Below are 27786 nucleotides of genomic sequence, written 5' to 3' on the forward strand. Positions count from 1 at the left end.
TCCTAGGGCGCCCAGGCTGGGCAGGGCCGCACTCCCCCGCCTCCTCTCGGCCCCACATACCCTTCCTTCCAGGGCACCAGGCCCTGCTCTCATGGGCCCCTACTGCCTGGAGGGGACCACAGGGCCCGTGGCCCCTGCTCTTAGCCCGACTCCAGCGTCTGTGCTGAGGGCAATTTCAATCCAGCTTACTGCTTGCAACTGGGGTACGAGGAAGGCGGAAAGGGCGCCCGCAGTAAGACCAGTGAGAAAACAATTTACCTAAAAACAATTTACTCATACACACAAATACACACACTGAAGCCCACCCTAGGAGCTGGTAAAAATTCAGATCTTAGGCCCGCGTGTCTTCCAGGGTCTCTGGCCTAGGAACCGACCGCGCCACGGCCCCACGGCAGGGATCCCGGGGCAGCCCTGCAGGGCCCCTGCGCCGGGGGATCTCGGGCAGGCAGGGCGGGCAGGGGGGCAGGGCGGGCAGGTCTCCGGGCGGGAGGCTGAGTCCTCACGCCTGCGCCCCCGCGCGGCCAGCGTCCTCCGCCCACCTGCATGCGCTGCTCTGGAGGCCCGGGCGCCCTCTCCGGAGGCCTGGGGATTGGGTTCACAGTCTGGGTTCCGGGGCGCCCAAGTCAGGGGTGCCGTGAGCGGTCCTGTCCTTGGCCCGCACGTGCGCACGCCGGGGTGGCCGCGGATGGCCCTGCACCTACACCCCCGTCTCCTCTCTGATCCAGTCCCGAAATACAGCGAGCCTCGTGTACACGCCCGGCTTGTCCCTCTGAGCGCAGCCGTCGCCCCAGCTCACCACGCCGGCCTGGAAGATCCGCCCGTCGGCCTCCACGCTGGACAGGGGGCCCCCGGAGTCGCCCTGCGGGGAGACCCGCGCCGAGGCGTGAGGGCCGGCCCCGGCCCCTGCCCCGGCCCCTGCCCCTGCCCCGGCCCCTGCCCGCGCTCCGCCCCGCCCCCTGCCCGGCCCCGCCCCCTGCCCGGTCTCCGCCCCGCCCCCTGCCCGGCCCCGCCCCCTGCCCGGTCTCCGCCCCCGCCCCCTCGCCTCGGGCCCCGCCCCCTCGCCGGGCCGCCCCCGCCTCGCCCGCACCTGGCAGGCGTCCACGCCGCCGCTGAGGTAGCCCACGCACATCATGCGCGGCGTGATCTGCTGCGGGAGCAGGCTCTCACAGGTGGTCTGGTTGATGACGCGGATCTCGCCCTTCTGCAGGACCAGCGCGCCGGAGCCTGGGCGGGGGACGAGGCTGACGCGGGCCATCCCAGGGCAGGGGCCTCGCAGCCCCAAGGGCTCCAGGAGCTGCTGCCACCCAGCCGAGGGGCAGGGGGCGGGGGACGGGGCGCCGCCGGGAAGCGGCGTGGGAAGGGACAGGAGGGGGCGCCGCGGGTCGTGCAGGCAGGAGCGCCCCAAGTCAGGCTCTTCCTTCTCCGCTTGCGCTCTACAGAGCCCGCAGCGCTGTCGCAGAGCGGAGCTTCCCATACACGTGTCCCCACCACCGGCCTTGGATGGAGGCAGAAGGACGGGGAGCCCGGGCTCCCGCCCAGGCCTGCATCACACGCGGCTGCCTCCAGGGGCCTGGCCGGCCTTCCACCCGGAGCCCCGGCGCCGCTCGCTCCTGGACACCTGGCCCCGCCAGCCCACTCACCTCCTTCCTGCGTGTGACCCCAGCCGGTGACCCAGATGGCCTTGCCGGCGGGGAAGCTGTGCGAGGTCTCGGGCAGGCAGATGGGCCGCACGGTGCTGCTGTACTCGGCCGCCTGCTCCAGCTCCAGCAGCGCAATGTCATAGTCGAAGGTGAAGTCGTTGAAGTAAGGGTGGGAGATGATGCGCTTGAGGCCAAGCTCCTGCACCCCAGTGGCGCTGCGCTTGCTCTGGTCATGCAGGCCCAGGAAGGCGGTCCACACCATGTGGTCCGAGTACCTGGGACAGGAGCCCCGGCAGCTGCGGTGAGCCCAGCGCCCACCGAGGCCGGCCACCTGCTGCTGCCCCCGTGGCCAGTGGGCCGAGGCTTCCGAGCAGCTGCAGCCCTCCACCGAAACCGCTGGCGGCTGCCGCCAAGCACTCATCCCCTTCCCGACCCCCTTGTTTCCTTCTTTTAATACATTTTCTTCTCATGCCAAAAATATACTTCTTAGGGCAGCCCAGGTGGCTCAGCGGTTTAGCGCTGAGTTCCACCCAGGGCGTGATCCTGGAGACCCGGGATCGAGTCCCGCGTCGGGCTCCCAGTGCATGGAGCCTGCTTCTCCCTCTGCCTGTGTCTCTGCCTCCCTCTGTGTCTCTCATGGATATATATATAGATAGATAGATTTCTTAGTGATCTGATCTTCCACAGAAGGCATAACACAGAACTCAACACAGACTCTTTTAACAGCGGTATGTACTCTAAGAACAAAATGAGTTGGGAAGTAGGCTGAACCACGTCTACGAGGTTTGCTATTGGTAGTGGGACACGAGTCACAACTCCAAACGGTACCCTGTATACTGGCAGACTGAACACATAAGGATGACACACTGACACTGCTGGGAGCTAATCCCTGGTGTGGGGGAGGAGATAGGGGAGTAGGGGAGAAGGGCGTGCAATTAGAGGTAGCAAGAAAAGCTCAGGATTTTTCCAAAAAATTATCCCAAAACAATGACATCCCCAATAGCACCCAGAACATCAGATGCTCCTGCTCCCAGAGGCACTCCCAGGTCTCCCTCCCCTGCCCAGGGCCCGATTCTCGGCCTACCCACAGGGCTTAGGTAACCTGTGCACCATCCATCCCCACACAGCACACACCGTGGGCGCATGTACGTATGTGCATGTGCACGTGTACATTCACGTATGTGTGTGCATGTATACATGTACGTGCATGCAAGTGTGTGGGCACACATTCATGTGTGTGTGCACACGTGTGCATGTGTGCCTGCATGTGTGTGCATATATGCGTTTGCGTGTATGTGTGTGCATGTACGCATGTGTGTGCATGAGCACACATGACATAGCAGGCTCCCCCCCCCCCAGAAGCCTGGGAAGTGCAGGGAAGAAGCCTGATCCATCTGGGGCCCCCGCAGTAACCGCAGCAACAGTGTCGCCTGCATGGACCACACTCTTTCTCAAGGAAGGCTGACTGGGAATCAAGAGAAGATGGAAGAGGAAATGAGAAATTCAGTGATGAAGCAAGACAAGGAGAGAGGAGGAACCAAGGGCAGGGGGAGGCATACATGGGGATCCGGGCTCGCTGTGTCGAGGGTCTGGAAGCAGCGGGGCTGTGGCAACTCTGAGGACACCGAGTGCCCCGGGCTGGGTCCCACTCAACGGGATCCCTGGCGGGAAGGCTAATTCCAGGCCTGGGCCTGCGCAAATACAAGACGCGCCAAGAGCCCCTGGGAAGGCCCGAAAGCACAGAAGTGGCTCAAAAGAACCAAAGAATGGGGGCCGATCAAAGGGACACGGGGCCAAACTTGAGGAGACAGCAGTGGTCAAATCTGGAAGAGTCTGAGCCACAAGCAGGGCATTGGGTTACAACCCAAAGGAGACGCGAGTGTGCGAGAGTCCACACGAATATCAATAGCGTGGAAGGGAAGGGCCGAAGCTTCCTCACAGAAGAGCTGCACGCTGCCTCAGTCCCAAAGAATAAAGAAAGGGGGGCTTGAGCGTGGGGAGCCCTGGCAAGCACCGCGTGGGCCCAAGGAGAAAGACCCACATTAACCGGCGACGTCAGGCCGGCATCCTGGGCCGGCTGACGGGGCGCGACCTTCTTTCCAAACCCTCAGAAGCCGTGTCTAGTATCACACGAACATGAGACGAGCCTGGGGGGGGGGGGGGCGGGGGGGCGGCATTTGACAGGACCCCTGGCCTCCAGACTGTCACGATCACAGAAACAAAGACGCGGCCTGATCGCAGCCTGGGGACACGGGACAACAGAAGGCAAAGTGGTAACGCGGACGGGCTCTGGCGCCCAGGGGAGCTGAGTGTGCAAGCCACGGAAGGCCAGGTGAGCCCACGGGGGCTCCGGGGCTCCTAGCAGGGGCCCAGGGTGAGCCTTGCCGTGCGGGGGCCACACCGGTGCACAGCCAGGGAAACTGGGTGACGGCGTGCGGAACCCCGTCTCTATCCCAGGGTAAACAGTGTTACAAGTTCTGCAGTGAGCTCCCACCCTCCCGAAGAGGATCAAAACCACTTTTGCCCGGGGCAGAGCAAAGCGTGACAAAAACGAGGGAGGGGGCCAGCTGGGGTGCGCTGCCCTTCAGTCCAGCAGGGCCCCGGGGACAAGGCCCTGACCCGGCTCCCCCATCCCCGCCTGACCTCCGAGTGACCTCCATCAGCCACGCCCGCGTGCACCTGCCTGGGCCCTGGCTCTCCTGCCAGCGGCAGGAGGGGGACTACAGCCCAGCCACCCTCCTTCGCGCAGCCAGCAAAGGGTGGGGATCCCCCGGAAGGCTCTGCTCCCTCCCCTGTGCTTGTTCCTCCGGGAGGAAGCGGTCCCAACAGACTCCCCCCATGGCCGGCGGCCAGAGGGCCTGGGCAGGCTGGCACGAGGACACAAGGAGCCCCGGGCCTGGGCAGGCCACCTGCCCCCGCGCCCCCGTCCTGGGAGGCCAACATGACCCCTCCTGAGAGACCTTCCCCATGCCGGGCTGGGTGTGCCCGAGGACGCGAGGCTCCCGTGGGCAGAGCACACGGCGTGCCAGGTGCAGAGCGTCTCAGGAGCAGGAACACGTCACTCTCACAACTCCAAGGACAGGAACTCACCGTGTCCCCCTTACTGCGGAGGGATCTGAGGCCCAGGAGGCGAGCATGACTTGCCCAAGGTCACCGGGCAAGCAGGGCTGGAGCATGAACGTGAGTCTTGAGTCAGCCAGTGCCGAGGATCCCCCATGCACACTGACCCCACGAGCCTTGGCATCCGCACACGGGCTCCAGTCTCTCTGTGCCACCCGCTAGCTGCGTGCCCTCGAGCACCTGTCCTTACCTCCCTGACCCTTCATTTCTGCAAAATGGGAACGTAATGGGAGCAGGTGCAGTCACACGGTAACTGGGCTTCTGGAGGGGCATCCCGGATACCGCGGTACCTAAGTCTGTGTCTGTGATCACTGCTGTGAAGCCCCAGCAGCGCCACCCTGGCATGACGTACACTCGGGGAGAAAGAAAACACAGAAGGGATGCCCTGCCGGCCTACCTGAATCCTCGGTCGTCGATGAAGCAGTGAGCGGCCGACACCAGCCAGTTGGGAGAGATGATGGAAGCTCCGCACACGTGGCCCTGGCCCAGCACGTGGAGGCTCACCTGCCAGGGCCACTCGCCTTCGTCCGCATTCGTGCCCCCGACGACCCGGGACTGCCTGGTGAACGATCGCAGCCCACAGTCTGGGAGAAGCAGAAAACCCAAAGGTCAGAGGGTCGAGGTCAGGGCACCGGCGCCCGGCTGACCCAGAGGCCGTGGGAGGCCGTCCCCTTTCCGGGGGACCCCCTACAAGTATCTCTGAGACTCGGAGACCCCACTGACTTTCACCTGGCCCCTCTCCCTCCCCAGACCCCAAACCCTCTCACTTCCACCTCCCCATTCCTGCCCAAATGCCTTTGGAGGCCTTCGGGACACCTGCTGGTTTGCCTGGATTTAATTTGAGTGTCATTTGCCTAGACTTCCTTGCTGACAGACGAGAGCTGGCCCAGGGGACAGCAATCATCCTTCCCCCCGGGGCAGACACACCCTGTCACCAGGGCAGAGCCGGGTGAGTGAGGCACTGGCATGACTGGCACCTCTGTAGGGGCCTTGCCCAGTGAACAACCTGCACAACCGTGCGCAGCGGCCCTGCTCACCGCAATCCTTCTCATCCGAGCCGTCGCTACAGTCCTTCTTCCCATCACACTCGGGGTTGCTCTTGCTCAAACAGAGCCCGTTGTGGCAGCGATAGGTGTGTTTGGTGCAGGCCACAGTTCTCACTGCACAGCAAGAGGTATAAGGGGCAGGGAATCAGTTCCTTTACAGCACCCAACCAGAAACCTGATGACCCGTCCACCTTACACCCCTCATCAGGCTGGCCCCACCCATCCACACCCATGCCCACGCCCACGCCCATGTGCTCCCAGCCCCACCGGAGTTTCTCCACCTTCTGGAACATTCTCCCCCCACCGACACACTTTCTCATCATGCTTCACACATAGGGTGGTTTGTGCTCATCAACCTTGGGACACCCTACAGTGTGAGCGAGGCCACGGCTACCTCCTTCCTTCCTGCTCCCGCCAGGAGAGAAGTCCCTAAAGGAAGGTGGGGCTGGGCCAGGCCTCACCCAGGTCACACGTGGCCTCATCGGATCCGTCCCCACAGTTGTCCGTCCCGTCACACTGCTGGTTCTGTGGGAGGCACTTCCCGTTGCCACACCTGAAGGTCTGAGCCGGGCAGCCTGGGGGCGGGAGGCACAAACGCTGAGCGGTAGCCCGGCAGCCCCTGCTGAGGGTGGGCCGCAGGGAGGCGGGCCGGCCCCGCCCCACACTCACTGCACTCCTGCTCATCGCTGTTGTCTCCGCAGTCGTTCACGCTGTCGCACACCCAGAAGAGGGGCTTGCAGAACTTGTTCTTGCATGTGAACTGGTAGGTGGCGTTGCATTCTAAAGGGAGCGAGGGGGGGGCAGCGTGAGCCGGGCTCCAGGCCTCCAGTGCGAACTGCTCCCTGGGGAAGCAGCGGCAACCACAGCTGCTGGGGGGCGGGGGGCTCCCCGGCTATGGAACCGACCCCAGGACTGCAGAAACACTGTGCTGTCTGCTCAGAGGAAGGGAGGGAGGGAGGGAAGGGGCGCGGGGGGTGGGCACAGGGCACGGGCAGGGCACTCACGGCAGTTGAGCTCGTCGCTGTAGTCCGTGCAGTCAGCCCAGCCGTCACAGCGCAGCTCATTCCGGATGCATCTCCCCGTGTGACACATGAACTTCCCCGGGCACGCTGCGGGGGACAGGGCGGGCCTCAGGTCCGCGGCCACCGGCCCCGCCATCCACGCCGGCCGCCCTCCCTCGGGGCCGTCCCTCACGGCCACACTGACAACCAACAGGACCCTGTCCCCCGGCCGGCCCTCGGTGTACAGGGGCAGGGGTCCCGGGCCCCAGCGGGCTAGTGCAGCGGGGACCTACCCCCCACGGCCGGCCCGGGTGGCCAGCCGCAGAGCCACAGCGAGGGGTCCTCCCGGCTGCCGGGCTGCAGCCCCAGAGGGCTCCACACAAGGTGGACGGAGGCGGCCGCTGTGCCCTGTCCCCTGGCCCGTGTCCCCGGCCGCCCACACCCCCCGAGTGCCAGGCTCCCCCAGCCGCACTCGGAGCAGCGGCAGCCTGGCAGACGGGTGATGCGAGCACCCGCTCCGGGTGTCAGGCGGCATCCCGAGATTTCCTGAGTTCTGAGGCCTTTCCCACGTTTCTCTGCTTCCAAAACTGGAAACGTGTCAGCCCGCTGATGTCACAAGGCCGGTGACAGAGCCGGGCCAGGGGGCGGGCGGCGCTCCTGGCTCCGCGCCGGGAGCTCTAGTTACTGATTAGAGGGGTCGTTCGCCTCGTCCCGCTCTGGGAGCCGAGCCGAGCCGAGCCGGAGCCTGCAACTTAAGTCTGGATCCTGTGCAGACGGGAACCGTCTCCATGACGTCGGGCGGAACCAAACCGTCAGCGCCGTGGGAAAACCGCCACGCACGCAGCAGTTGGGGAAAGAGAGGGAGAGACCACTCGACTGTCGGAGCTCAGGGTAGTCACTGCGGCGCCCACGCCCCGTGGATTCTCACGTGTCTCAGAATCGAGCTACTAGTCCCGAAGGCGCTAAAAGGCCACAAAGTCAGGCACGGATTGGCAGGGTCAAGGCCATGCTGGAACAACGGGACAGACGGCTCGGGGGCCGGGGGGACCCCTTGGGCCCCGGTGCCTCGCGGGGGCTACAGGGCACCGTGCGGACCAAGCACTCGCTGTCGCCTTCTCCAGTAAATGCATCTATGGCAGGGTTTTATTTTTCCCTCAAAAGGCTGCCAGAGTGGTACGCACCCCGCGTGCCCTGGTGTCTCGGAACCAGGGGAGCACGAGGCTAGGAAGATGCAGCCGGAGGGTCCATCCAGCCCCGCTAGCCGGGCCGCTCCCCCTGGAGACGGGTACTCACGGTCACTGGAATCGTATGACAGGTACTCGGCCAAGAACCCCGTGTCGGTGTAGGACTGGTCGGAGTGGAAGCGAACGGTGATCTTGTTGCTCCTGCTGGTGACCACAAACTGGGGCCTCTCTCCGCAGTACCTGGAGGGGGTGTTCGACGGTAGGAAGAGGGTCCCGCGGGGTTGGGGGCAACCCCCCCCCAGCACCGGCCGCCCCAGGGCGCTCACTTCTCCCCGTTGACCTCCACGTAGTCCTTGGAGCAGGTGCCCAGGGGGGTGTTGGGCTCCAGCATGTAGAAGGCCTTGAAGAGCACCTTCACGTTCTGGTGGCTGGGCACCTAGGGAGGGACACGCGCTGGGTCTCTGCGGCTTCCCCCGAAACCCAGCGCCACCTGGGCTGTGGGCGGGGGCCCGCGGGCGGCACGGAACACGCAGCAGGACGGATGCAGGTTGGCCATTTGGAAGAACCTCCAGACTCAGAGGCGACAGGCACCCTGTTCCCCTAGAGAGCGTGCGGGCCTCCCGGCGCCGTCGAGGAAAGGGCAGCCGGGGCAGCCAGGATGGCGCGAGGGTGGCCTGGGCGCCAGGACGCCGGTCTCGCTCGCTGCCCTTTAGCGAGTGCTTTCTCGGCGCTCGCGCACATTCTGTGACTTTACCTGACTTTACCTCTGAGAGGCCCACCCGCCGTCACCCCCCTTCCACCCGGGAGCAGGCCGAGGCGCAGGGGGACCGGCCCGGGTCCCCCAGGCAGCCCCGAGCAGGAGCTAGGATTCCAGCGGCTTCTGCGGCAGCTGCAAGCTCGCGCCCCTGACCCTGCCCCGCGCTGCAGGCTGCCGAGTTGGCTCTGGGGGCTGCTCGGGAGCCCACCTCCTCTCCCTGCCCTCCTCGTGCCATCCCGGGGCGCCCCCTCCCCCTGCCCTCCGTCTCCCCAGCCCCTGCCCTCCCGGGCACCCGCCGGCTCCTACCTCAATGTCCCAGGTGCAGTTCATGTTGGGCGGGTAGTGGCCAGGATAGTAGGGGCTGCTAAAGGTCCCCTGGCTGCCGCGTAAGGAGCCGCCACAGCCTGAAAGGAGAGGCAGGAGACGGGCCTGAGCACCGAGGACCCCGTGGCTGGGCGGGCAGGCCGAGGGCCCCGCCGTCCGTCAGGCTTTGCGCCAGGGCAGCTGCAGGCTCCACGACCGCTGCCGGGAGGTCTGACGCCGGGGCCTGACCCTCCAGGGAGGCCTCCCGACCCACACAGGAGGCGAAAGGCCCCGCGGCTCCGAGCTTCGGACCTGTCACCGACCTCTGTCACCGACCCCGGCCAGTTCCCAGCCGGACGGCCCGGCCCCTGGGCCCCGCCAGCCCCGCCTGGGCCCCGCCGCGCCCGTCCTTACTGCTCAGCTTAGGCAGCTGGAAGAACGTGGCCTCAAAGCCAGGGTGTCGCCGCTCCGTGTTGGTGATCAGCGTGACGAGCAGGACGTTCTGGGAGGAGAGGAAGGTCAGGTTGTAGGAGGGAGGGTAGGTGCCACACAGCCTGCGGGGGCAGAAGGGGCGCGTGTTACGGGGAGCGCACAGACCCCGCGCCCGGCCCTGGTCCCATCCAGGCCCAAGGGGGGTCCCTCAAGAGCCCCTCCCTGCATAAACGACCTGAACACGGATTTAGTTAAAACCACAGAAGCTCAGGGGCGCCTGGGTGGCTCAGTCGATGAAGCATCTGCCTTCGGCTCCGGTCACGGTCCCGGGGTCCTGCACGGCCTCCCCGCTCAGCGGGAGCGCCCCCTCCCTCAGGCTGTTCCCCCTGCTTGTGCCTGGTCTTGCTCTCTCTCTTTTTCTCAAATCAATAAATGCAATTTTTATTTTATTTTATTATTTTTTTAAATTTTTATTCATGAGAGACACAGAGCTAGGGAGAGGCAGAGACACAGGCAGAGGGAGAAGCAGGCTCCCTGCAGGGAGCCCGATGTAGGACTCGATCCCGGGACTCCAGGATCATGCCCTGAGCTGCAGGCGGCGCTAAACCGCTGAGCCACCAGGGCTGCCCTAAATGCAATATTTTAAAAAGTAAAAACAAAAACAAAACAAAAACAAAAACAGCAAAAACTCACAAACCTCTAATGTCTGACTACAGAAGATTCATTAAACTATGGACTAAATCATAACAATAAATAAATAAAAATAAATAAAAAATAAATAAATCATAATAATAACAGTAACAGTGAGAGCTCCCCCAGCACCCGGGAACACACCCGGCTCCATGCTCAGCTGCGTATCTGTGAGTTCTTCCTAACAACTCTACCGAGTAAATACTAGCCGCACCCCCCCCATTCCACAAATAAGGAAACTGAGGCACAGCCAGTAAAATAACTCGCCCAAGGGTCCACAGTTAATAAGTGGAAGGGCTGAAAACAAAACTCAGGCATCCAGGCCCCAAAACCCACGCAACTGACGCCCGAGTCACCGGCCTCTACGCGCCGCCAGGTGATGCAACCGTCACCGAGGACAGAGCTGAGCCGACTGACTGGGACGGACCAGCACACGTACACCCGCACAGCACGTGCGTGGACGGGCCTTCGACACGAATGTGACGGTGATTACGTCCAGGTGGGGCGGTCACGATGGGGGCTTGAGCTCTCGGGCGCAGCTATTCCCCGCCTTCTCCCCCCGGAGCCGTGTGCTGCCTTCGTCGTACGACCCAGAAGCCAGAGGGGGACCGCGCCCCGCACACACACTGGAGCCGGCTGCCCAGCGGCGGCCGCAGACGCTCCCATCCCGGCCGGAGCCGGGACGTTACCCCGTTATTCACCACGAAACGTCTGCCCCGCTCATTTCCGCGGGCGGCCGGAGAAGGTGGCCCACTGAGGCAGGCGCCGTGAGCCGCGCCAGCACCCCGGCACCCCAGCTCAGCAGGTCAGCAGGTGCACGGTGTGGCCACTGGGCCGTGCCGCCCCTGGACACGCTGTCCCCGGGACCGGGAGCCCCCGGAGCGGCCGATCACCCTGGGGCAAGCCCTTCGCACGCACACACTCAACGCAGAGCGCACTCCCTAACCGCCTCCTCCCCGGGGCTCATCCCGGGGCTGGTCTCCAGGCCGCCATCACCCGCCCTAGCACCCCACGACCAGGTGCCAGGCGACGAGACACGGCGCTGTGCCCCAGAACCCCCCGGAATTATAAAACCAGCCGACCCCGAAACCTGCGGAGCTGCCTTGCCTTGTCTTGCCCGGAAACCGCGACAAAGGCCCTTGCCCATGTTCCCTCCACCCCCGAGCCTCCTGGCGACCCAGGGCTCCCCTGTGGCCCCGCCCATGGTAACTGTGGGTCACAGAAGATCTCTTCAACGGCAGCGTCTCCCGATCCATCGGCCTCCACATAACTGGTAACAACGTGGGGTCTGCACCCCCCCCGCCCCTCGGCCCCAGTGTGCCCTCCTCGCCCGGCCCACCTGCGGACGTCACCTCCGAGCTCTGCAGGAGCTCACACTGAGGACCACGCGCCCTGACCTCTGATGCCCGGCGGCGTGCAGGGGCCCAGCGTCGGCCGCAGCTCCAGCCCACGCTCCGCTCCCCCAGCCCACCTCTGCGCCCCCGGGACACTCACTGCACCACGGCCCGGGGTTCCACGGGGCTCAGGGTGTCATACACCATGACCAGGTCGCTGCCCCGGTCGTCACAGGTCGCGACGTCAAAGCTGCGGAAGGTGAGGCTCAGCACGAAGTCGGCATCCCCACGCAGGGTCCACTGGCAGCGGGCCCGGGCCGGGTACGGGCTGTCGGGGAAGCCGGGCGTGGTGAAGCGCATCAGCTCCCCGCTCCGGGCGTGCAGGGCGAAGCTGCAGCTGTCTGCGTGGGACACAGAGAGGCCGCGGGGGCAGCGCTGGGCAGAGGCGGCCAGAGGCGGCAGGGGCAGCCACCCAGGGCCTTCCTGACGCTGCACCCGGGCCTGGCCCCTCTGAGGTGTCCCCGGCCTCGCTGGACCCCCGACGGATGGAAGAGGGGGCTTCTTGTGGCCTGGGACAGGCGGGAGCTGTGTGCACGCGTGGGGCGTGGGGGCCCCCATCTGGCCACACCGCCCCTCTGGTCTGGGAGGAGGGCAGGATACTTACTGTCCTGGGCGGTCTGTACTGTTCTGGGGTCAGTGGCTGAAGAAGAAGGAGGAGGACAGAGCGGTTACCAACGTGCAAGGTCCCCGCTCCTGCTTCCTTGCTCCGGGCGCGGGCATCCTCTCGTCCCTGCACCTGCTCAGGAGCGTGGCTCCCCGCCACGGGCCAGGCCGGGCCTGCGCCTCCCCCCACCGCCCGGCAACTGCCCACGCCTGACGCCCCGTACTCACGGAAGGCCACCACCGAGGTGAGCACGAAGGAGTTGAGGGCGCGGGCTCGGGGCGGCAGCACGGCCGCCCGCTCCTGGGCCATGACGCGCTCGGCATCCTCCACCAGGTACTGGGGGATGCTGAACTCGGACCAGTAGTAGGCGATGACGCTGCCCTCGCTGGGGGAGAGGCGTGAGGCTGGGGCGTGGCTGGGCACCGGGCTCCCCCTGTCCCCTCGCCCCCCCAGGTGCCGGGCGCAGATGGGACGGCTCGGGCCCCCAGACACCCTCCTCCAGGCAGGGGCCCGCCCCAGATTCCTCACGCTTGCCCTCCCTTGGATCCCTGAAGCCAGAGCCCGTGCCCTGTTCCCTCTCCTCTCGGTCTCGGCGCCCGCCCGGACGTGCGCTGGGGCCGCTCAGGGCTGGGGAGCTGGGCAGCAGCCTGGGCTGGGCACACTAACCCCCAAGCCCCCGGGTCTGTCTCCTCGACTTGGAGACGGGATGAGAATGCCACCTGCCGCACGGCGTTCGTACACAGTAAATCAAACAAAACCGAAAGTCCCCTTGAGATAGTCTATTTTTTAAAAACAGTGTATTGAAGGCGGTTAAGGAAGGAAAATGTGGAGCCTCGCTGAAGCCCTCCAAGCCCAGATTTGGAAAAGTAATGAACGGTCACCACCGTTACTGAGCCGCTTATGCGGCAGACAGGCCACCTGCCCTGGCCCCAGGTCCCCTGGCCACATCCTTATGGTCGCCCTGCCCGGGAGGGCGCACAACGGCGGCTCCGAGGGACGAACGGGCCTGGCTCCCCGGGCCCACTCCTCCGGCTGCGAGCTCCCTGCCCCACCAGCCCTCTCCCCAGCACCCACCTGAAGGCGGTCACCATCGACTTCTTGTGGTAGGGGCCCAGGGACGGCACCCCACTGTACAACAGCTTGAGCTGGGGGAAGGAGACGGGGCTCACAAGCGGGCCGGAGAGCGGCAACAGCACCCCCCGACCTGTGCCCCCTTCCCAGGCGCCTGCCAGGGATCTGGAGGGAAGGGAGCCGTGTCCTTTGGGCCTGGGCGAGGGCGGGTGCGCCAGTGCTGACAGCAGGGCCGGGGCTCCCTGCCCCGGGACCGGACTCACCGCTTCCTTCACCCTGTTGGCCAGGTTTGCAAACTCCGTGGAGTTGGAGTTCTCATAGGCATCCACGAAGTTCTCGTTGGTGATCCTCAGGTAGCCATTGAAGATCTTCTGAACCCGCATGTTCTGGTCTATGGGAGGCAGAGAAAGAGGGTACTCAGCGGTGGTCACCATCACCCCCAGTGTCCTCATGCTGCCCTCGTAGCCCTCGGGGAGTGAATGCCAGGAGGGGCCCGGAGGGGCCAGGAGGGGCCAGGAGGGACCAGGAGGGGCCAGGAGGCACCAGGCGGGGCCAGGAGCGACCAGGAGGGGCCAGGAGGGACCAGGAGGGACCAGGAGCGGCCAGGAGGGGCCAGGAGGGGCCAGGAGGGATCAGGAGGGACCAGGAGGGGCCAGGAGGGACCAGGAGGGGCCAGGAGGGGCCAGGAGGGACCAGAAGGGACCAGGAGGGATCAGGAGGGACCAGGAGGGGCCAGGAGGGACCAGGAGGGGCCAGGAACGACCAGGAGGGACCAGGAGGGACCAGGAGGAGCCAGGAGGGACCAGGAGTGACCAGGAGGGGCCAGGAGGGGCCAGGAGGGACCAGGAGGGGCCAGGAGGGGCCAGGAGGGGCCAGGAGCGACCAGGAGGGGCCAGGAGGGACCAGGAGGGACCAGGAGACACATGGCCTGGGGCCAGCCCTCCACCCTTAGGGCTTGAAAGAGCCAGGAGAGACAGGGCCCCGGGACACTTCCTCGGCTGCCCCCAGCTGCCCCGGTTGTCTCCCTCGCACCACACCCGCGGGCCCCGCATCTGTCCCCAAGAGGAGCACTGTCCCGCCCTCCCCCCCAAGGCCAAGCCCTGGCCCTACTCACACTGGAAATGCCACATCAGGAGGCAAGCCACGAGGGAAAGCAGGACCAGGCCGGCCAGCCCGGTCACCAGCAGCACCCAGCGCTTGGGGCCCCGCTTCTCCACCTTCCTGGTGTTGTTGACCGGCAGGAACTCCACGCCCTCCTCGACGCCACTCATGCTCTGAACGGAGAGACGCAAAGCGGCTCAGGGATGGCCGTGACCTGGGTGGGGAGCTCCCGCGTGGACAGCGGGCCAGGAGGAGCCCCCGCGCCCCGGGCCAGCGGCGCCACGCTCGGAGGGCTTTCCACCTGACAGGTCCCAGCAAAATGACACAGGCGGGCTAAGCCCAGCCATGAGTCACCCCGACCAGGTGGACGCCCGGGGGGGCGGGGCGACCGGCCACCAGGGCGTGTCGCCTCCTCCAGCCGGGCAGCCCCGGGCGGTGCACAGAGGCAAACCCCCCCCCCCCACCCCCCCGCGGCCAGCCCCACGGAAGCTCGGCAATAAGGCGGAGCCCGCCAGGCCCAGGGGACACGCCGTCTGTTTCCCGCCTTAAGAGTCCCTGTCCGGGATCCCCAGGTGACGTGGGGCCCGTCTCTCCGGGAACCCACACCCACACTCACGCCCAGGACGAGGACGGGAAAGAGCAAGACTTGCGACAAACGGGAGGGCAGCTTACCCGGGCTCCTCCTGGAGAGGGCCGGAGAGGGCCAGGGAAGCAAGGACAAGGACACGGGGCGGGGAGGGGGCACACGCACCCGAGGGCCAAGAGGAAACTGTCCCGCCCTGTGACACGCACTCCGCGTGCCCGAAACCCCGGGGAGGAGCTCCGGCCCCTCATGGGTGACCCACTCCAAAAGGGGACGTGACAAAGGCAAGAGCCCCCACGTCCCAACCCCCCAGACGCGGCCGCGAGCGGGAACTGACACGGCTGGACTTGTCACGTGGGAGCACCGTCTGGGAACTCCACCACTCCGAGCTCCCCCATTCTTGCCACGCTGGGTCCTCCTATTTCTGTTCCTCAACTGGTTCCTGCTGCGACTTGAATATTGCAGCAGGAACACAGCCCCTACCCTGGGCCTCCTATCGCAACGTGTAAGTATATCCAATCAATGTGCTCTGTCCCTTAAAACAACACAACGTTCCACGTCAATTATGTCTCCATAAAATACGTTTTTAAAAAGGAATGAAACATACCCCAGAGGTGACCGCTTAAAGTGCTTTCACCAACTGCTAATTTTGGAATTTATCTCCGTATTTCCAGGTAATATGCCAATAGCACTATCTCTTGATTCATCTATTCAAAAATATAATCATCTGACTTCCTATTATGATCATGTGAATTCTAATATCTTTCTTTCTTTGGGTGGTTCAACTGGTTGAGCATCTGCCTTCAGCTCAGGTCCTGATGTCAGGGGTTGTGGGATTGAGCCCCACATCGGGTCCCTGCTCAATGAGGAGCCTGCCTCTCCCGCTGCTTGGGCTCTGTCTCTTGCTCTTGCTCTCTGTCAAATAAACAAATAAAATTTAAAAATAATAATAACCATATCCTTCTTTCCTTTTGTATATCCCATCCCCCCCAATAGTTATAGGGCTAAAATTTGTTTTTTTAAAAATTATATCCATACTCTATAGTTTCATTACAGCTGACCCTGGCAGGGTTAGAGATGTCCACCCCTGACACAGTCAAAAATCCACATATAACTTTTGACTCCCTCAAAACTACTCATAGCTCTACTGGTGACCAGAAGGCTTACTGATTAACACATATTTTGTACGTTATATGAATTACATACTGTACAATAAAGTAAGCTAGAAAAAAACAATGTTAAGAAACTCATAAGGAAAATACATTTATAGGACTAAACTGTGTTTATTAAAAAAAAAAAAACAACCCACATATAAGTGGGACCACACAATTCAAACTGTGTTGTTCAGAGGTCAACCATATTAGTCTTTGAAAATATTGTTCTTTATTGTTTCCTTCCCAGTACAACTAATTTATTTCCCCTGCTGCAGAATTCATTTACTTGGATTTCTTTTGAACATATACCCAGGGCTTCCTAGACAATCTTAGAGTCCTGCAGTACTCTTCTAATCTTCCATATAGAAAGTCTGTCAAATAACCTCTCACTTCATTTTTTTCCTGGAATCTTCCCTCCTCTGTCCTTTCCCATAACTATTGTCTGGAACTTCCTTCAATAGCATCCAGGGAATTTCCTTCCTCTCCGTCTTCTGTTAAAACCCCTATTCCTCAGGGATGCCTGGGTGGCTCAGCAGTTGACCATCTGCCTTCAGCCCAGGGCATGATCCTGGAGACCCAGGATCAAGTCCCACGTCAGGCTCCTTGCATGGAGCCTGCTTCTCCCTCTGTTGTGTCTCTGCCTCTCTCTCTCTCTCTCTCTCTCTCTCATGAATAAATAAATAAAATATTTAAAAAAAAAACTCTTCCCTGGATTCCATGTCTTCAACTTTCTTGGATTACTTCATTTGGGAGGAATACACACTTCACTAGCTTCTCAAGAGGAAAATTTTTTTGAGATGTTGCACATTTCTGAAAGTACCTTACCTCTGTATGCACATTTGTTGATAGTTTGGCTGGGTATCGAACTATAGGTTTCAAATCATTTTCACTTAAAATTTTGAAGGCTCCACTGTTTTTTTAGCTCCCAGTTTTGCTTTGGAGAAATACAAGAACAGTACAAATCCATTGTTTCTTATTCATAATTTGTTATCCCTCTCTGAAAGCTTTGAGGATGTGCTTTAAATTGAGCCTTTAAATTTCATTATCTTGAGCTCTCTCCCCCAGCCCTTTGAATTTGGAGATTCATTATCTTTCAGCCTGGGAAGCTTTCTTGTACAGGCATACCTTGTTTTATTGTGCTTTGCTTTATTGCACTTCACAGGTAATGCACTTTTTACTAATTGAAGATTTGTGGCACCATGAGTCAAGCAAGTCTTTCAGTGCCATTTTTCCAATAGCATTTGCTCACTTCATGTTTCCATGTCACATTTTGCTAATTCTCATAAGACTTCAAACTTCTTCATTATTAGTATATCTCTTAGGGTGATATGTGATCAGTGATTATGATTCACTGACAGTTCAGATGATGTTTGACATATCTTAATAATAAAGTATTTTTAAGTTAAGGTATGTACATTGTTTTTTAGACATGATGCACACTTAGTAGATAGACTACAGTATAATGTAAGCATAACTTTTATAAGCACAAAGAAGCCAAAAAATTCATTTGACTTGCTTTATTTGCCATTTGCTTTATTGCAATCGCCTGAAACTGAATCCACAACATCTCCAAAGTATGCTTGTATTATTTCTTAAATTATGTCCTCCCCTTCGTTTTCTCTAGTCTTTCTGCAATTCCTATTATATTGATTCTCTACTTATACATTCTCGTTATTATCCATCTCATTGGGTTTTTTTTTTTTAAGTAATCTGTACACCCAACATGGGGCTTGAACCCATCACCCCAAGATCAAGAGTCACACACCAGCCAGGCACCACCCCCCTCATTGTTTAACTTTTCCACTGAATTTTTCATTTCTGCTGTTAACTAATTTCCAAGAGTTCTTTCTTATTCTCTGAATTTTTCTCTTTCTTGTTTTCTGAACTTTGAATGCAAAATCTTCTCATCTTTGTGTTGCTGTCAAGTACCTTTTCTCTGTTTTGGACTTTCTTTTTCATGTTGAAGAAAGGATATTAGATTGTTCATTCATATTTAGGAATGAGGTCCTAAAGACTGATTGGAAGCTCTGTGTGCATGGTTTGCCACAGTCACTTCACTGTAGGCTACAATTAAGTGGTGAGCTACTTTTTTTTTTTTTTTTTACTAGGCACTTCCAACTGTTAGACTATGTCTATCTTTTTTTCTATGGGATGACTTAATTGCTCCACAAAATAATTTTCTAATCTCCTGGATAGAGTGATTTAAACCCAGCCACTAGCATTCTGGAATATGTGAAAGAAGAGGCCTTTGACTATTTTTCACCCCTCCGTACAGCCTTCCTCTGCACCTAACATCCTCAAGTCTAGAGAAATCAATTTCACATCCCTTATAGAGGACTGATGAGGTAGGAGTACATTTGTTTGCTATCTAAGTGGGGATCTGGGGATTCCTAACAATGCCCTTCCGTAGCTCTCCTTTATCTGATAGCCTGAGCCCAATTCCTGAACCTGATAGAGGACATTATCAAAGAACCCTGTAAGAATATTTCCAAGAGCTAAGGAGAGGCATATATCTTTAAATTCAACAGGCCCACTGAATAGTAAGAAAGATAAATGAAAAAGCACACTTAGCTGAATATATCACGATGAAATTTCAGGACACCAAGGATAGAGTAGATCCTTTGCATCTTTCCCTGGTGTTTTTTCCCTTCTCTCATATTTTACATTTCTTTGTCATTTGGTTCTATTCTGGGACTTTTAAAACTTACTCCTGTATACCTTCTATGGAATTTTAAAAATAGCTTCACTGACATATCATTGACATAAAATAAATTATACATATTTAAAGTGTGCAATTCTTGGCATATATATATATACACCCATGAAACCATCACCACAATCAAGATAATAAACATATCTGTCATCTTCTAAAGTTTCCTCTTGGCCCTCCCTTCCCATTCCTCCCTGATTCCCTCTCCAGTCCCAAAGCAACCACTTATCAGCTTCCTATCAGTAAAGACTAATTTGCTTTTTTCTAGGACTTTGTGTAAATGGCATTATTCAGCATGTACCATGTACTCCTTATTGTCTGGGCTCTTTTACTCAGCACAATATTTTGAAATTCATCCACGATATTACGTTTATTATGCTAATAGTGCATTCCTCTCTATTCTTGAGTAGTAGCCCATTGTATGTATGTACAATGATTTACTTATTCATCTGTTGAAAAACGTTTGGGTTGTTTCTAATTTGAGGCTATTATAAATAAAGCTGCTATAAACATTCCTGCACAAATCCTCTTATTGGCATATGCTTTCATTTCTCTTGGATAGATACCTACGAGTGGAATAGCAAGTTTGTGGGACAGGTATATTTTTAGTTTTTTTTTAAGATGCCACCAACCTATTTTCCAAAGTGACTCTATCATTTTACATTCCCATCAGCAGCGTGCAAGGACTCCCATTGTCCACATCCTAACCAACATTTGGTATGGTCAATGTTTTTCATTTTAGCCATTCTAATAGATATATAGTGGTATCTCACTGTGGTCTTAAGATGCTTTTCCCTAATGACTAATGATGTTGAGCATCTTTTCATGTGCTTAATTACCATCGGTTTGTCTTCTTCGGGGAAGTGTCTTTTCAAATCTTTCCCTGATTTTTTTTTTAAAGATTTTTATTTATTCATTCGAGAGAGAGAGAGAGCACAAGCAGGTGGAGAAGCAGGCACCCCATGGAGCAGAGCCCAACATGAGGTTCAACCCCAGGACCCTGGAATCATGACTTGAGCCAAAGGCAGCTGCTTAACCAACTGAGTCACCCAGGCGCCCTTTCCTCTAGTTTTTAAAGTTGGTTTGCTTATCTTCATATTACTGAGTTTTGAGAGTTCTTTCCATATATTCTGGTTACAAGTCATTTAACAGATATATAATTTGCAAAGATTTTTCTCCTAGTCTGCAGCTTGTATTTTCATTCTCTTAATAGAGTCTTTTGAAGAAGAGAAGTTTTTCATTTTGATGAAGTTCAATTTGTCAAGTTTTCGTCTATGGATTGTGATTTTGGTGTTGTAGCTAAGAAATCTTTGCCTAATCCAAAACACCAAAGATTTTCTCCAATGTTTTCTTCCAACAGTTTTACAGTTTTAGATTTACATTTGGGCCTATAACCCAATTTGAGTTTTAAAATTTTTTATTTGGTGCAAGGTATAGATAAAAGTTCTTTTTTTTCTCTTTTTCCTTTCCTTTTTTTGTTTCTTTTTTATACAGATATCCAATTGCCCCACTATAATTTGTTGCACAGACCATCCTTTGTCTACTGAGTTGTCTCTGCACCTGTATCAAAAACCAGTCAGTTCCCCCTGCTTGTGCTCTCTCTGTGTGGCAAATAAATAAATAAAATCTTAAAAAAAAAAATCAGTTGCCCAAGGCAGTGCCTGGCTGGCTCAGTTGGTAGAGCATGCAACTCTTGATCTCAGAGTCATGAGTTCAAGCCCCATGTTGGAGATAGAGCTTACTTAGAAAATAAAAAAGTTTAAAATTTTTTTTAAAAAATCCATTGTTCATATATTTGTGGGTCTATTTCCAGACTCCATTTGGCTCCATGGATCCATTTATGTGTGTTTATGCTAATATGATATCATCTTCACTACTGTAGCTTTGTAAGTCAAAAAAGCTATTGAAATATTCAGTGAGTGTAGCCAGGTTGCAGGATACACAGAAATTAAAAAGATTAATACACAAAAAAATCAATTGTATTTCAACATAATAACAATGATAATAACAATGACCAATTGGAAATTTAAAATTTTTTAAATGCCATTTACAATAACATCAACAATATGAAATACTTAGGAGATAAATCTGACAAGATATATACAAGACCTGAACCCTAAAAAATACAAAACAGTACTGAGAGAAATTTTAAAAGACTTAAATAAATCAAGTAATATCCCATGTTCATGGATTGGAGGACGCGATATACTTGTCTATTCTCCTCAAATTCATCTAGATATTAATATAATCTTGATCAAAATCTCAGCAGGCTCAGGGCTCCTGGGTGACTCCTGGTTAAGCATCTGCCTTTGGCTCAGGTCATGATCCCAGGGTCCTGGGGATTAAGCCCCCTGTCGGGCTCCTTGATCAGCAGGGAACCTGCTTCTCCCTCTGCCTCCGCCCCTCCCTCTCCCCTTGTCTCGTGTTCTCTCTCAAATAAATAAATAAAATTTTTTTTTTTTTTTTTTTTTTAAAGATTTTATTTATTTATTCATAGAGATGCAGAGAGAGAGAGAGAGAGGCAGAGACACAGGCAGAGGGAGAAGCAGGCTCCATGCAGAGAGCCTGACGTGGGACTCGATCCAGGGTCTCCAGATCACGCCCTGGACTGCAGGCGGCGCTAAACCGCTGCGCTACCGGGGCTGCCCAAATAAATAAAATTTTTTTAAAAAGAAAAGAAACATTGGTTAATAGATCAGATAATAATAATAATAATAAAAAACCTCAGCAGGCTTTTGGAGAAATTGATAAATTGCTTCTGAAATTCATATGGAAATGCAAAATACTCTGAAGAAGAAGAACAAAATTGGAGGACCAATGTCACCCAATCTCAAGCCTTATTATAAAAGCAATAAACCTTTAAAAAAAATCATGTATTTCATTTCCAAGAATGATGTTTTATTCTTTGATGGTTACTTTTTAGAGCAGCCTTTTCTTATCTTATGAATGCACTACATTCTTGCTCTTTCTTAGGATACCAACTCGATTTTATTTTACATTCAGAACTTTGTCTTTGCCTCTCTCTTTCAGGGTATAGATTTTCATTAAATGCCCAATAGTCCTTGGTAGTCTAATCATGTTTTAAAATGAAAAAAAAAATAGTAAGGTTTTGGCTAGGCTCTTTGGATAAACTATATGTTTGCATATGTTAGACGAAATGTAACAAAATAATAGCTTATTAAGTTTATTTTCAATTTTCAGAGTAGCTGCACTCTTTTTTCTTACATGACTCTCACAATCCTGGAATCATTCATGACTGGTGCCATCACTCCCACTCTATAGATAAGGCAGGGAGACATGATGACTGCAAGATCACGCAGCCTCTTGGTGGCAGACCCAGATTTGACCCTGTTTTTCTGCCTCCCAATGAGAGCAGTTTCAGGAATTCAGGAAGCAGGTGTTAAGGGAAACGGAAAGCAAGTTCCTTGGGAAGGGGAAAGTGGCTGACAGCATGGACAGTGCACCCCAGGGGCCACCCCTAGCCTTGCTATAGAGCAAAGCTGTCAGCACTGGGACTGGCTCAATGGCAGGGCCCTGGTTCCCCCTGCTGGGGCTCCAGTCAGCCCAGACCTGCTGTTTAATCAGTAACTGGACGGCTGCCTTTTACAACTACTCTCAGTTCCATTCTTAGGCATACGAGGGATCACCCAGCCTAACCTAGTCACTTTATTGATAAGGAACTGAGGCTGACAGAGAGGGAGTGTCCTGTCCAAAGTCACAAAGCCAGTGAGGTCAGTAAAGCAGCAAAGTTGAGATAAGAGCCACATCCTTCAACCCTAAACGGGGTTTCAGGCCTGCACACAGTCCATCAGCCTCCAGAGGAGGAGGTGGCAGGGAGTTCCCACCCACTAGGTCTCAAGTGCATCCGTAACCATCTCTCCGTACATAACAATCTCTCTGCAGGGCCATAAAGCTAACGGAAGACAAAGCGTGCCAGTGCCTGCTTCCGCCTCTCCTTTCTCTCTTTCATAAGAGTAAATACATCAGCAGGTGCGCCTAAGAACTCAGTGCTGGGAAGCCAGGTGCTTGCTTATGAACAGAGACAGAGGCCCCATAACTCTCAGGGCCAATTCCACCAGCCAGCTCAAGTCGGATCACGGCCAGAGTCCCTAGAAACACAGCAGGGCTCAAAGGCCAGCTCCGACAAGAGAGCAAGGAATGATTTCCCGAAGGACAGATGCCCAGAAAGGCCTGAAGCCCACACACAGTGAAACGTAGAGGGTCGGAGGGGGAGAACCCAAGCGATGGGTTGCACAGACAAGATCACATTACCCCTTTTTCCATCCAACGTCCTGGAGGAAACAGGGGGCAGAGGCCAGAAAATCAGGAGGGAGGGTGTGTAAGCCTTGAAGAATATTTACTTTCTGTTGTTTTAAGCACACAAGTACAAATTGAAACATATCTTCCCCCAGGATAGTGACTATGCCAAAGAAAATGACTGGGGCGCCTGGGTGGCTCAGGTCATGATCTTGAGGTCCTGGGATCGAGCCCTGCAGGGGACTCTTTGCTCAATGGGGAGCCTGCTTCTCTCCCTCCTTCAGCCCCTCCGCCTGCTTATGTTCTCTCTGTTTTTTGTTTTTTTGTTTTTTTAACATTTTATTTATTTATTCATGAGACAGAGAGAGAGAGGCAGAAACACAGCAGAGGAAGAAGCAGGCTCCATGCAGGGAGCCCGATGTGGGACTCGATCCTGGAGGATAGAGGGAGGCGCTCAACCGCTGAGCCACCCAGGCGTCCCCCCACCTTTCAAATAAATAAATAAAATCTTAAAAAAAAAGAAAGAAAGAAAGAAAAGAAAATGACTTACAGAAGGTATTTGATGATATAGGAAAGACTCCTGCAGTCACCTGACTCCCATCCAGTAAAAATCTCCCCAGAACTGAAAACTAACTGCTAAGCAAACAAAACTTGGTGTCCAAGTCAACCAAAAAAGTCCTTCCACTTTGAAAGGAACCTTCTCCTGGGTCCCCTGTCATCAGCTCCAACACTCCCGGACCCTCCCCCGGGCTGCAGGGACCCGCAAACCCTAAGCCAGAACTTGCCTCTGGCAGCTTGGAATGTGGTCTTTACTAGAGAAAAGCAACTGGTAAATGCATACATTTATAAACAGCAAAAATAATACTGACTATCCAAAAATCTACACAAGATTTCAATCAGAGCAGATGGAGAGAAAAATGAATCATCCAGAAATCTGCCAGACTTTTTTTTTTTTTCCTGGAGATTGTTCCTCATTTGGTGACGGTCGGGTGTGACCTGATGGGAAGGCAGGGTATGAAACTAAACACTGAAGCAGTCACTTGGAGTCGTGGGATGACATTACACAACGCCTGGTAATCTGCTTCTGCTGCTGAAGATCAAGATCAAGGGGCAGAGGTGAAGTCACTGGATGGAGACACAGGTGTTTTGCTCAGTCCCGAGACGAGGACAAGGGTGGCCGGCTTCACGTGCCACTGCCAGCTCCGTCGCTGACTTGCGACATACGCTCTTCACCCACAGCTCCGCGGACTAGTGTGCCCACCACCAGGGGAGATGGATCCCACCTCCATCCATGATGTCATCGCCACCACCCCAGTCATGTGAACGTCCCTCCGATCGTTCAAGCAGGAGAGGACAATCTGAGCCTCTGCGGTGGTTTTCCAAAGTGAGGAGTGTTCTGGAGCACTCGAAGATGCCCTCCTTGGCTGGGAGCAAGACAAAGCCCGCGGAACTCTCGGGGCCACCCCGATGCCCGTTGGGGTCAGAGCCTGGCCGAAGTCCCCAGAAACAGAGCACGGCTCCAAGCCGCCTGAGACGACAGAGCAAGGAATGACCTCTAAACCCCAGCACTGAGTGTGTCACCCTGGACACGCTGAGCACGGACACACCCAGCAGACACAGCAGAGGTGACGCTGATTTCGCAGGGAGGTGGGTCCCTACTGAGCTGGGCTCTCTCCAGCCCTGGCGGCCGCGGACGGGGACAGCCAGCGCGCGCCCAGGGACTTCACCGGCACAGAGAGGACACCGGATTTGTTCATCACAGGATGACCGAGGGGACAAAAGAGAAGGGGGAGAAAGCCCGCGCTCAAAGCCTCCACCTGCCCTGCTCTCCAAGCTGTGGCGAGTGATCCCACGGAAGCTGGCGTCGCGGGAAACCCACGGGGGGCGACGGTTCCCGTGCTCGCACCACTTCGGCGTTTCCCAGACCCGTGGGGCCGCGAAGAACAGTAGAATAAAGTGGAGCAGACACGGTGCTTGCCCGCGGCTCGTGCCAGGCCCGCTGGACGGTCTGAGGCTGCAGGGCCGGCGGGGGGGGGGGGGAGCCGTCGGGAAGCTGAACAGACCCCCCATCCCCCATCCCCCCAACACCCCGGTTCTTCGGGGGCTTCCTCCTAGGAACCCACCCTGGAGAGCCCAGCCCGCCACCCCGAGCCCCCCCCCCACCCTGAGCCCCCCCCCCACCCAGAGGCCCCCACCGCCCACCCTATTTTAAGCAACCAACTGCGGGCAAGGAACCTGCCCTGTGGGGCTGCGCCCTGCGTCTTGCCCCGGGACCCCCCACGCAGGGTCCCACAGAGGGGCTCAGTGTCGCCCTGAGGTCCCTGAGGCCTGCCCAGCCCCGAGTGGACTCCCTAAACCCTCCCGCCCTCTGGGTGACCAGCCCTCTTACTCTTGCCCTTTGACCCCGTCCCTGTCTTCAGCTGCTGGGAAATGGGTGAGGCTTCGGGCCCTGAGGAGGATCCAGAATTACGTGCGGATCTGTGACCTCAGGCCATCCAGGGGAGCAAAAAGCTGACCCAGAGCCAACAGTATCTGCTCAAGGAAGTCCATCACTACTCTGCCCACCTGGTCCGAGCGGGAGGGGAAGTCCCCGGGTCCTGACTCAGCCACTGTGGCTGCTCTGTCTGCGCAGAAACTCAGTAGGCCTCGCAGGCCCGCGGCTGGCTACTGCGGGGGTCACGCTGTGTCCCCTTCGGCTCCCTGCACCGCCCAGACCCTGCGCACACAGCCGTGGCCCGGGGACCACACGCACCTGCAGCGAGACCCCGTAAGGTGACATCAAACAGACTGAGGGCAGGACCACCTGATACAAATCCCTTCTTTCCTTTTTGCGGGGTTGGGCTGGTTATCACCGGGATTAGGGGTCAGGCCTGGGAACCCCGAGCCCCTGGGGCAAATACTTCTCACTGTGCCTCAGTCTTCCCCTCTGAAAAGTAGGTTAATAACCCCTTGCACCTTCTAAGTAGAGGTGTTGTAAAACGTAATTAGCTGATTCCTGCTAATGACAGAGGCCTACCTACTATCGCCCTTCGATTTTCATTTCTCCGCCCACAGTCCATCCACCTGCCTAAAGCGACCGAGGCCCATTCCTCCCTCCCGTCTGGGGGAACGGCTGGAGTTCAAGTTCAAACATTATGATGAAACAAAAACACCGTGCGGCCTCAACCGTAGCCCATGGCCCCTGCCCTCTTGCCACTCGCCCAGGGCCAAAGGCACCAGGAAGGCGTCCTGCTCCCACCTGGCTCCCATCCCCCCTCCCCTCGTCTGAGGAAGGCAGGGAGTGGCCTGGGGGAGAGAAGCAAGCCCTCCTAGGGACCTCCGCACCCTCACAGCCCAGAGGAGACTCACCTAGCAAAGCCATCAAGTCTGCCACCTATTTACATTCTAGGCCTCCGTCTACACTTCAGGTTTCCAGTCATTTCCAAAACATGTTTTTAAAACATTAAAACATATCTCAGGGACGCCTGGGTGGCTCAGTGGTTTCAGTGGTGGAGCATCTGCCTTTGGCTCAGGGCGTGACCCTGGGGTCCTGGGATCGAGTCCTGAATTGGGCTCCCCACGAGAAGCCTGCTTCTCCCTCTGCCTGTCTCTCATGAATAAATAAATAAAATCTTTTTTAAAAAATCTCAGGGTCACCTAGGGGGCTCAGTCGCTTGAGTGGCCAACTCTTGATTTCATGATCTCGGGGTCCTGGGATCCAGCTCCATAGTGGGTCTGCTTGGAGATTCTCTCTCCCTCTGCCCCTCCTCTCCCTCAAATAAACAGATAAATCTTTTAAAAAATCCATTTCAAACGCAATTATTTGCAGAACCTCAAAATAATAAAATAATGAACAGACTGGCTCAAGTAGCCTCAGGACCCAGAAGGTGTCCAGACTATTCCTTGAAAAGCTGCCCTCAAGGACTGTGACCGGTTTCCAAGCCGTGCGGTTAGAGGATGCCTCACCCGAGGCCTTCCTGGGCGGCTATAGGAAGGCGGCCAAGGCTCACGGGGCTCTGGGGACACCTGGACAGTTGCCAGGGCTCTCAACCCGTCGTCTGCGTGCCACACAGCTCAGGGGAGAGGGCGGAGCCACCACGAGCATATTCATGATTTCTGCACATCTTTGTGCCATTTAGGCATTTTAAATACAGATTATCTCTAACTCCTATAATCAGGTTGCATTTCCAGATGAGGAAATGGGTAAAGGAGGGTTAACATCAAAAACCCAGATGGCTGGGACACCTGGTGGCTCAGCGGTTTAGTGCCATCTTCAGCCCAGGGCGTGATCCTAGGGTCCCGGGATCGGGTCCCACGTCGGGCTCCCTGCATGGAGCCTGCTTCTCCCTCTGCCTCTCTCTCTCTCTGTCTCTCATGAATAAATAAATAAATCTTAAAAAAAAAAAAAAAAAAAAAAAACTCTGCAAAACTCTATCTGCTTCTGGGGCCCAAGTGGTGAGAGGCCTTGCTCAACTCTGTATATGCATTTCCACCCTTGAGCCACAGGTGTAGGGGTGCTGACCCCCCCACCTCTGACCTTGCCCCTAGCCGCGGGGTCCCACACCTGTACGGAGCCAGGAAGCTGCTCCCATCCTGCCCAGCTCAGAATAGCTGCGCTCCCCTCACCACCCCTGAAAACACAGCCCAAGGCTCAGCCCCTCCAGGGAACTTCCACAGACCATCTTAATCCACAGGACTTTCTCCTTGGGGCCTCCCCCCACCCCGTGGCCTGTACGCCCACTTGGCATCAATGATACCCC

General features: G+C 56.5%; 1 protein-coding gene across 1 annotated transcript in view; it reads right to left on the minus strand.

Annotated features, from left to right (window-relative positions):
* Positions 1-253: 253 nt before the first annotated feature.
* ST14 (ST14 transmembrane serine protease matriptase) overlaps positions 254-27786 on the minus strand; it is a 36531-nt gene continuing 8998 nt past the window's right edge. The window contains exons 2-19 of the mRNA XM_038535630.1: positions 14357-14516; positions 13506-13633; positions 13246-13316; positions 12399-12556; positions 12172-12207; positions 11668-11908; positions 9466-9605; positions 9055-9152; positions 8318-8427; positions 8101-8231; positions 6811-6915; positions 6476-6586; positions 6268-6381; positions 5798-5920; positions 5158-5344; positions 1641-1915; positions 1088-1224; positions 254-859 (exon numbers count right to left, since the gene is read on the minus strand). Of these exons, the coding sequence (XP_038391558.1) occupies positions 698-859; positions 1088-1224; positions 1641-1915; positions 5158-5344; positions 5798-5920; positions 6268-6381; positions 6476-6586; positions 6811-6915; positions 8101-8231; positions 8318-8427; positions 9055-9152; positions 9466-9605; positions 11668-11908; positions 12172-12207; positions 12399-12556; positions 13246-13316; positions 13506-13633; positions 14357-14516 (2487 nt within the window). The 3' untranslated portion in view covers positions 254-697. The remainder of the gene's footprint in view (positions 860-1087; positions 1225-1640; positions 1916-5157; positions 5345-5797; positions 5921-6267; positions 6382-6475; positions 6587-6810; positions 6916-8100; positions 8232-8317; positions 8428-9054; positions 9153-9465; positions 9606-11667; positions 11909-12171; positions 12208-12398; positions 12557-13245; positions 13317-13505; positions 13634-14356; positions 14517-27786) is intronic.

This window comes from Canis lupus, chromosome 5 (genome assembly GCF_011100685.1).
Source record: "Canis lupus familiaris isolate Mischka breed German Shepherd chromosome 5, alternate assembly UU_Cfam_GSD_1.0, whole genome shotgun sequence".
Classification (NCBI taxonomy): Eukaryota; Metazoa; Chordata; class Mammalia; order Carnivora; family Canidae; genus Canis; species Canis lupus.